General features: G+C 38.0%; 4 protein-coding genes across 4 annotated transcripts; all 4 read right to left on the bottom strand.

Annotated features, from left to right (window-relative positions):
- Window positions 1-7: 7 nt before the first annotated feature.
- Window positions 8-1698, bottom strand: LOC149678348 (acetylcholinesterase 1-like). Its single transcript, XM_089836325.1, has 2 exons — window positions 995-1698; window positions 8-215 (listed from the first exon to the last, which is right to left on the bottom strand). The coding sequence occupies exons 1-2, from the start codon at window positions 1531-1533 to the stop codon at window positions 212-214; spliced, it is 543 nt and encodes a 180-aa protein (XP_089692451.1). The 5' UTR covers window positions 1534-1698; the 3' UTR covers window positions 8-211.
- Window positions 1592-3567, bottom strand: LOC149678347 (acetylcholinesterase 4-like). Its single transcript, XM_089835850.1, has 5 exons — window positions 3445-3567; window positions 3160-3319; window positions 2511-3001; window positions 1735-2453; window positions 1592-1615 (listed from the first exon to the last, which is right to left on the bottom strand). Exons 4-5 carry the CDS (start codon window positions 2416-2418, stop codon window positions 1592-1594), a joined length of 708 nt encoding a protein of 235 aa, XP_089691976.1. The 5' UTR covers window positions 2419-2453; window positions 2511-3001; window positions 3160-3319; window positions 3445-3567.
- Window positions 3441-4702, bottom strand: LOC149678346 (acetylcholinesterase-like). Its single transcript, XM_089835849.1, has 2 exons — window positions 4645-4702; window positions 3441-4480 (listed from the first exon to the last, which is right to left on the bottom strand). Exons 1-2 carry the CDS (start codon window positions 4700-4702, stop codon window positions 3441-3443), a joined length of 1098 nt encoding a protein of 365 aa, XP_089691975.1.
- Window positions 4703-7702: 3000 nt separating this feature from the next.
- LOC149678345 (acetylcholinesterase 1-like) lies at window positions 7703-9187 on the bottom strand. Its single transcript, XM_089835848.1, has one exon. It carries the CDS (start codon window positions 9185-9187, stop codon window positions 7703-7705), a length of 1485 nt encoding a protein of 494 aa, XP_089691974.1.
- Between the last annotated feature and the right edge of the window lie 514 nt (window positions 9188-9701).

Here is a 9701-nt window from a genome sequence, read left to right as displayed (position 1 = left end):
GGGGTTTATTTTCCATGCATTGAAAACTTTATATTACAGCTTCCTGGATCAACGTTCAGCCAATTGGCAGATGTTTGGAAACAGGATGTAGATATTTCGTCTAATACTATGCCGTGCCTAAATTTCTGGCGGCTGCTAGCGACACTTAGGGATTATTTTTACAATTACAAAAAACCGTAATAGATGGCAGCCGATCCATTCAATAGGAGCTTCAACTGTTAATAGGTAAGAAGCTTGTAAATTGAGTTGCTAATTAATATTAAACCATTGCGAAATTATTATAAAATATAAAATGCAGGATCGCTATATTATTACCATGTTAGATATCTCTACGAAAGCAAAGTAACATAACTACAATAAGATTTTCAGTCAATGAAATATGTTAAAGAGAGTGTGAAAAGCAATGTAAAGTCTTCTAGTAATTAAAAGACCAATCTGCATAGTGAAACATACAGGAAATATCTCGGAAAGATTTTAAAATTCCAATTAGTTTGAGATTTTATGAATGATTTGAAACAAGTAACTCCGACCAATCACGTAACGTCCTGCCTTTTTGTTAACATAATTCTCTTGGCACGCTCCGTGCAGAATGAAATTTATCGCAAGACATGGAATTTTGATAATAAATAGGCAGGGCGTTACGCGAATGGTGAGAGGGGCTTATTTCAAATTATCCTCAAAATCTGGACCTAATTTGAATTTTAAAATCATACGGAGGTATCAAAGGATATCCCCCTATAGTTAATAGAACCATAGTTATGAGCCTCCGAAGTTGAGTGTAATGTTAATCCTAAGGAGAGAATGTTTATGAACATTTTCGTTAATTATTCGGCTCCTGTTTAATCTAAACCCTAGTTTTTACTATCGATGGGATGGCAAGGGGACAAATAGGACTATAACATACTCAAAGGATATTGCGTATATTTGCTTTGTCGCCTCGTGTCAGCGTGGCTTAGTTATCAAATTTACGTCAAAGTAATTAAAAGAGCATTACCCTGTTTTAATGAAGTTTCCAAAGTACTTCATAAACCTAAGCGAAAGTTGCATTTCAGCTCTGTTTTTGATCTTGTCATAAGAGCTTAATAGAAAAAAAAAGTCTGCCGCGTGATCGGCACCAACCCAGATTGGTCCATCGTAATGAAGTGGTCTATACGTCCACTGATAGAAGTAAGTCGTAACACCAGTACTGGCTAAGATGTCTGCCAATTCATTTGCGGGACAAGTAACCATGTTATCTGTTGCCATTCTAGTAGACAATATTTGTGCCTCGTACTCTTTGACGATGCTGCAATGATCCTTGTAGTAATATTTAAATGACTTTGAAACGTCATCCGTAATATTGCATGCGTAATACGTTTCGGCTACTTCTTTCAACGCTTCATTGACAGTTATATTTTCGGGGAATTTTCGAGTCAAGGAATAAGCACCATCGCTATTCGTAACTCCTAAAAGAACTTGCTTGTCTTTCATGCTCGGCAATCTTAGTGAACTTTCATATAATGTTTCGTCGTCATCCAGCATGGGGAAATGCATAATAGTCGTAAATGTGAGGATCTTTGAAGAAGCGACGAGTAAATCGCGAAAATCAATATTACGAAGACAATCTAAGGTCTTTCTAGTGTTGTTTAAATTATTGCCACAACCAAGCCTTTTCGCTAACTTAAAGCTGGTTTCCAGATTTTCACTTTTCCGCAAATGTCTTCCGTTTTTAATTAGGTATCCACTCATTAGTACCGCCCTCTTAAACAAGTATCGTGAACTAGGGTTTTGCAAATGATAATGTACTGACATTGAACCGGAACTATGTCCCATGATGGTTACTTTCTCGGGATTACCACCAAAGTTTGCAATGTTATTACGAACCCATTTGAAAGCCATTTCTTGATCCATTAATCCCATGTTACCAGGGCATTCCTCGTCGTTAAAATAAAGGTAACCTAACGCGCCGAGTCTAGAATTCATGTAAACCACAATTACATTTTGAGTTGCCGCAAATATCCCAAATTTGGGCGGAAACAATGGTCCTTTAAAGAATGCTGTTCCAAATATAAACACCATTACGGACATTCTGGTATTTGTCCGAGCTGTATCTGGTACCCAAATTGTTAAGTACAAGCAGTCTTCGGCCATGTTAGAATACGTAATATGCGGCTCGGAATCGTTCCTTTCTATTTGCGCGCAAAACTTGTAGGGTTTGGTGGCCAACAATGGTTCAGTCCATGGTTTTGGTTCACTTGGCGGTTTGAAGCGTAAATTTCCTATTGGCGGTTGCGCGAACGGAATACCTTCAAAAACTTTAACGTACATCTCTTTCGTTGAACTTTCGATCTCTATTGAAACTTTTTCGTATTTTCCAACTATCTCTCCGTATTTGGTATAAACGGATATGGTTTCGTTTTCAAATGGCCCAAGTTTCATTTCAATGTTAATTACTAGAGCGAGTAATATTATTCCTACAATACAGTGTTTAATCATTTTACAAGGCATCAAAGGATATTCTGAATTTCCACCTTTTTGCAAGTGAAAAATAGTAAATGTTTGAGCTCGGATACAGGAATATCGATACGATTACAGCAACAGCTGTGCACATTCGAGGGATTGTACCGGAAAAGGTAGTGCTGCTAAAATATTCATAAAAATCAGTTCCGTATTGACAGAAGTGTATGATACTTCTCTTCGAGTGAAGTGGACCAGAAGGCGGGTAATTGTAACCTGACTCTTCCCAACATCAGAGCATTTGAATCACATACCCGATAAATAGTTTTGTCTGTGTGTCTGTCAACGCGTTCGCAGTTGGCAAATCGAAGCAAACGTATATGCTATATCCGGAAGGCGTTCGCAATTCCATTATCGTCGTTAGGGTTAAGATGTACGCGGCGATCGGCTAAGGTTACGAGAAACGTCTAGCCTTCCAATGGCAGGGCTTCCACCAAAGGTTCACGCAATAGCGGCTTTTCGTATCATTTATTAGGAATCAGTCGCCTTATATACCCTAAATTTCCTAAAATAGTTAAAGATTACTACGCTTGAATTCAAACGTCAACGATAGCTATGTTTAAAATGAATTTAGGAATAAAGTTTCTTAAATCGATTTAACTAGAATTAAGGTAAATTAAAGACAATTAACATAATTAATATCAATTATATTTATTTAATTACTTAAAAAACCTCTTAATTGCGTCTCGCCTCGTAGAGGTTTATTTTGGTTTCCCAACTTGTTAAAGACTACGCTTCATTATTTTAGTACAGTAACGCCCCTCGATGTTTATTGCACTGACAAGTGATTTAATTCTTAACCTTCGTGCTTACCATCCAAGTTCTAGTTTAAATGTTATTTCCCCAAATTAATACTCATTTAAGAAAAAAGACACAAACGGGTTTTCATTCAGTTTTGAATTGAACCTCGTCATAAAAGAAAAAACGAAAGTTTCAAACGCGTCTTACCCATGTTTCGCAAAATTCCCAATGTAACGCATTAATCGTCTAGAAAGTTGTATTTCATCTTTACTCTTCAAGAAGTTTTCGTTACCAAGTAGAAAATGTAGTTCACAAGCATGATAGGCTCCCATCCAAACTGGTTTATCGGAATATAGAGGTCTGTGTTTCCATCGATAAAAATAGACATTAACACCAGCTTTGTATAAGGTATCAGCCAAATCATAGGCGATACAAGTGAACCCTGCATCCGTCGCGACACTAGCTGCCAAAGTCTCTTCCTTAAACTTGTCAATATTGTTGCAATGGTCCTTGTAATAGTATCTAATCGATTGTAAAGTATCATCCGTTGTTTTTCCATGATGTATTTCCAATATGGTCTTAAGAACGTTAGTCACTGAAACGTTATCTTTTTCAAGTAAATTATGAACGATAGAAGCAGCATCGTTTGAAGACATGCCTAAAAGAATATCTTTCCCTTTTAAACTTTCCAATGTTGTCGGATTTTTTAACGACAAGCTTTGTTCAAAAACAAGATTATGAGTTCCACCACGAAGGTCTTGTATCGAAGCTGATGCCCGAACCAAGTCAGAACTATTTACGTTCCTCAGGCATTGTATTGTCGACTTGATGTTGTTGAAATCATTTGCGCAACCAACCTTTGTCGCTACTTCGAAGCTTGCTTTGAGAGCGTCAATTTTACTGGACTCTTTCATTTTACTATCAAGAGGAATAAACCCACTCATTAAAATTGCCCTTTTGAATAAATTCCTTGATTTAGGATTAAGCAAATGATACTCGATGGAAAATGAACCGGAGCTATGTCCAATTATAGTGACCTTTTCGGGGTCACCGCCAAAGTTCTTAATATTGTTTCTAACCCACTTCAAAGCCATTTCTTGGTCCATTAAACCCATATTTCCCGGGCATTCATCGTCATCAAAGTATAGAAATCCTAGTGAGTTTATTCGATAGTTCATCAAAACCACAATAACGTTTTCCATGGCAGCTAGTTTTCCGAAGTTATATTCTCTAGCAGGGCCGTCTTAAGGCGTCATGGGGCCCAGGGCTAATTATTTCAGCAACATAAAAAAATAAATATTTAGTTGTAAAACACTTGAGTCAGCATTTAACAAAATAACTTCATGTCATCAGACTCATAAAAAATATACAAATTCCAGGAAGAGCGTCAACATGATGTTCTAATACAGTAGCGATAAGCTTTCTCTTTCAATTTAACGCTCATCAGGCTCTTACTGAGATACATTATCCTTTTGGTGTAAATGAGAATCCGATGATGTTGTCCCCGGTATTGTGAAAAAAAATTCATTAATTTCTATAGTAAAAATAACTTTAACTGCCTGCTTGAGGAGATGTGACTAATCATGACAATTAAAACAGAATCTTTGACCGAAGCATGGCCAACTTAGATTACTGGTGGTAGAAGGCCTGCCAGCTTTACCCGAGCCCCATGTTAAAAAACGACAAGCAAAATCGCCCCTAGTTCCGACTTTCGCCGTTAGGTGCGCTACCAACCCAGTTTTCCTCATAATGCTTTTTCTATGGGAAAAGAAATTCGGAAGTGGACTCGGTTTAAGAGCATTTTTAATATATTTACCAATTTTTTCCTGGCCGAGTTTTAAATGAGAAGTCAAGTAAGTTTTAATTTATATTTAAAGACCTATTTCATAATTTTTCGTCCCCTACTTTGAATGTTGATTACTCGTCAAATAACGGACGGAAAATTATGAAATAGGTCTCAAAATATAAATTAAAACTTACTTGACTTCTCATTTAAAATCCGGCCACGAAACAAATCGGTAAATATATTAAAAATGCTCTTAAACCGAGTCCACTTCCGAATTTTTTTTCCCATAGAAAAAGCATTATGAGGAAAACTGGGTTGGTAGCGCACCTAACGGCGAAAGTCGGAACATGGGGCTCGGGTAAAGCTGGCAGGCCTTCTACCACCGGTAATCTAAGTTGGCCATGACCGAAGGGACCGGTTCTCACGAGAATAAAACTTGTAAGCATCAACTTGGGAAAGAATTGGGGATTTTTATCTATTTTATCGCGAGATGGCATTGCGATCTGGACCAAAACGTGCCCGAAAATGAACATTTCTAGTGCCAAGCGCACGAAAATGAACATTTCTAATTCGAAGCGCAAGAAAATGAACATTTCAAATTCCTTAAGTCTAGCTAACAGCGCTCTCGGACGAGGGAATCCGATTACTTAAATTGCCAAACGAAAAATGAAAATCAAAGCCGCGCACAGGCCTTGATGAACGTAGTAAACATATAAAGTAACAGATTAAGTAAAGTGAAAATACAGTTTAGATTGAAAGACATTGAGTTGATTAGATTTAATAAACCGATTGAATTTGGCTAACCGCTAAACCAAAATTGGGTGACTTGTTACTAATCAGTGTTTCTTTGATGTGACGAACGGGAACTAGGGTTTTGATTTTTCAGTCGGTCGGAACAATAAAAAAGTTTAGCTCTCCCAAATTAATGCCAAAGGAGTAAGAGAATAGAACGATGACATGGCTGCATCTTGGGCTGGATATACTTTTCTCTCTGTACGCATGTGCGAATCTATCTGAAAAGGGTGGTTGAGGACATGATACCTAGTGTAGGCTATGAACCTCTTTTGAAAGTGGGTTCGCAGGGATTTTGGTTAGAAAGTTTGTTCCCAACTTAATATTTCCTCGAAGGGTTAAGGCCATAATTATGTATTGCCTACTTTTTGATTAAGAACTTTGGGGCCCCCAATTCACGCGGGGCCCTGGGCTATAGCCCATATAGCCCATGCCTTAAGACGGCCCTGTTCTCTAGTGGGCCCCTTCCTAAAATCGGTGCCATAAAAGTACACCATGACGTCCATGTTATTTTGGTCTCCTTTCGGCACCCAAATGGTTAAGTGTAGACAATCCTCGGATGTATCGGATTCTGTTATGCTAAAGTTGCCACTATAAGACTTTGGCATTTGGGAGCAATACTTTTGTGGGTGCAGTGCCAATAACCTTCCATTCCAGGGCGTTGGTTCAACTGGTGGTTTGAATCGCAAATTTCCAATGGGTGCCTTTGCGTACGGAATTCCTTGGAATAGTTTGACGTGGTCGTTGTTCCCCGTTAGAAGCGATATTTTGATGTATTTTCCAACCACATCTCCGTATGAAGACCGAACAATTACTTTCTCATTTTCCAACGAAGTTGTTAAAATATCCGCAATAAATAAAAAAACGAGTAGTGAAATGTAGTGTAGCATATCGTCCCTAGAACAATCGTATGTTTAGGGGTTTGTTTTCCATGCATTGAAAACTTTATATTACAGCTTCCTGGATCAACGTTCAGCCAATTGGCAGATGTTTGGAAACAGGATGTAGATATTTCGTCTAATACTATGCCGTGCCTAAATTTCTGGCGGCTGCTAGCGACACTTAGGGATTATTTTTACAATTACAAAAAACCGTAATAGATGGCAGCCGATCCATTCAATAGGAGCTTCAACCGTTAATAGGTAAGAAGCTTGTAAATTGAGTTGCTAATTAATATTAAACCATTGCGAAATTATTATAAAATATAAAATGCAGGATCGCTATATTATTACCATGTTAGATATCTCTACGAAAGCAAAGTAACATAACTACAATAAGGTTTTCAGTCAATGAAATACGTTAAAGAGAGTGTGAAAAGCAATGTAAAGTCTTCTACTAATTAAAAGACCAATCTGCATAGTGAAACATACAGGAAACATCTCGGAATGATTTTCAAATTCAAATTAGGTTGAGATTTTATGAATGATGTGAAATAAGTACCTCTGACCAATCAAGTAACGTCCTACCTTCTTACTAACAAAATTATCTTGGCACGCTCCGTGCCGAATAAAATTTATCGCGAGACATGGAGCGTGCCACGATAATTTTGATAATAAAAAGGCACGGCGTTACGCGATTGGTCAGAGGAGCTTATTTCAAATTATCCTCATTATCTGGACCTAATTTGAATTTTAAAACCATACAGAGGTATCCCCTTTAGTTAATAGTACCAGAGTTATGAGCCTCCAAAGTTGAGTGTAATGTTAATCCTAAGGAGAGAATTAATTATCCGTCGCCTGTTTAATCTAACCCCAAGTTTTTAGTATCGATGGCAAGGGGAAAAATAGGACTATAACATATATATGCTTTGTCGCCTCGTGACAGCGTGGCTGAATTATCAAATCATACCATATTTAGCTTTATAACGTCAAAGTAATTAAAAGAGCATTACCCTGTTTTAATGAAGTTTCCAAAGTACTTCATAAACCTAAGCGAAAGTTGCATTTCAGCTCTGTTTTTGATCTTGTCATAAGAGCTTAATAGAAAATAAAATTCTGTCCCGTGATCGGCACCAACCCAGATTGGTCCATCGTAATGAAGTGGTCTATACGTCCACTGATAAAAGTAAGTCGTAACACCAGTACTGGCTAAGATGTCTGCCAATTCATTCGCCTGACAGGTGAATATATTGTCTGTTGCCATACGAGTAGACAAAATTTGTGCCTCGTACTCTTTGACCTTGCTACAATGATCCTTGTAGTAATATTTAAATGACCTTGAAACGTCATCCGTAATGTTGCATGCGTAATACGTTTCGGCTACTTCTTTTAACGCTTCATTGACAGTTATATTTTCGGGGAATTTTCGAGTCAAGGAATAAGCACCTTCGCTATTCGTAATTCCTATTAGAACTTGCTTGTCTTTCATGGTCGGTAATCGTAATGAACTTTCATATAATGTTTTTTCGTCATCCAGCACGGGTAAATGTGTAATAGTCGTAAATGTTAGGTTCTTTGAAGAAGCGACGAGTAAATCGCGAATATCAATATTACGAAGACAATCTAAGGTCTTTTTAGTGTTGTTTAAATTACTGCCACAACCAAGGATTTTCGCTAACTTAAAGCTTGTTTCCAGATTTTCACTTTTTCGAAAATGTTTTCCGTTTCTCATTAGATATCCACTCATTAGTACCGCCCTTTTAAACAAGTATCTTGAACTAGGGTTTTGCAAATGATAATGTACTGACACTGAACCGGAACTATGTCCCATGATAGTTACTTTCTCGGGATCACCACCAAAGTTCTCAATGTTATTACGAACCCATTTGGAAGCCATTTCTTGATCCATTAATCCCATGTTACCAGGACATTCCTCGTCGTTAAAATAGAGGTATCCTAACGCGCCAAGTCTAGAATTCATGTAAACCACAATTACATTTTGAGTTGCCGCAAATATCCCAAATTTGGGCGGAAACAATGGTCCTTTAACGAATGCGGTTCCAAATAAATACACCATCACGGACATTCTGGTATTTATCCGAACTGTATCTGGTACCCAAATTGTTAAGTACAAGCAGTCTTCGGCCATGTTCGAATACGTAATGTGCGGCTCGGAATCATTCCTTTCTAGTTGCGCGCAGAACTTGTAGGGTTTGGTGGCCAACAATGGTTCAGTCCATGGTTTTGGTTCACTCGGCGGTTTGAACCGTAAATTTCCAATTGGCGGTTGCGCAAACGGAATACCCTCAAAAACTTTAACGTACATCTCTTTCGATGAACTTTCGATCTCTATTGAAATCTTTTCGTATTTTCCGACTATCTCTCCGTATTTGGTATTAACGGAAATTGTCTCGTTTTTAAATGGCGAAATTTTCATTTCAATATTAATTACTTGAGCGAGCAATATCAAATCTACAATACAGTGATGAATCATTTTGAAAGGTATCAAATGATTCTCTGAATTTCCACCCTTTTGCAAGTGAAAAATAATAAATGATTGCACGCCGATATGGGCACAACTATACGCTTGCAGTAACAGCTGTTCTCATTCGAATGGTTGTACCGGAAACGGCAGTCCTGCTTATAATATTCAGAAAAATCAGTTTCCGTATTTGGTTCTTTCTAGATAAAAAACGTCGTGGAACAGATTTTTGTAGTTGTAGTGTATGAGAAGTAGAATCGGAGAGATCAATTCTCCAGCAACCCCCCCCTCCCTTTTTTCAATTTACATACACAATCGGCACAACAGAGAATCTAACAGTCTTTACGTATTTACCCTTTTGAATTTCCTTCTTAACCGAGCACGTGATGTCTGGCTCCTCGGCTGTGCGTCGAGGTAGGTGCGCGTGAGAGAGAGATCGGGCTGTGCTGTTTTAGTTACCTTCCCTCTTTCACTCTCCTTTCTATAAATGTTCACTGGTAGTTGTAAAGGACTTCCGGCTTCGTTA

This window comes from Phalangium opilio, unplaced genomic scaffold, assembly GCF_054372755.1.
Source record: "Phalangium opilio isolate 3A_F unplaced genomic scaffold, DU_Popi_V2 ptg000042l_1, whole genome shotgun sequence".
Lineage (NCBI taxonomy): Eukaryota > Metazoa > Arthropoda > Arachnida > Opiliones > Phalangiidae > Phalangium > Phalangium opilio.
Note: the sequence above shows the minus strand (reverse complement) of the source record. Positions and strands in the feature narration are given on the sequence as shown.

Excerpts from the sequence above, each read along its gene's own strand:
- LOC149678348 (XM_089836325.1), bottom strand. The coding sequence starts at position 1,533 with ATGCATTTCCCCATGCTGGATGACGACGAAACATTATATGAAAGTTCA.
- LOC149678347 (XM_089835850.1), bottom strand. The coding sequence starts at position 2,418 with ATGAAACTTGGGCCATTTGAAAACGAAACCATATCCGTTTATACCAAA. Across the intron at positions 1,616-1,734 it reads GATACTTGTTTAAGAGGGCG|AAAGACCTTAGATTGTCTTC; the intron begins GTACTAATGAGT and ends AAACAACACTAG.
- LOC149678346 (XM_089835849.1), bottom strand. The coding sequence starts at position 4,702 with ATGTATCTCAGTAAGAGCCTGATGAGCGTTAAATTGAAAGAGAAAGCT. Across the intron at positions 4,481-4,644 it reads AGAGAAAGCTTATCGCTACT|ACGGCCCTGCTAGAGAATAT; the intron begins GTATTAGAACAT and ends TGACGCCTTAAG.
- LOC149678345 (XM_089835848.1), bottom strand. The coding sequence starts at position 9,187 with ATGATTCATCACTGTATTGTAGATTTGATATTGCTCGCTCAAGTAATT.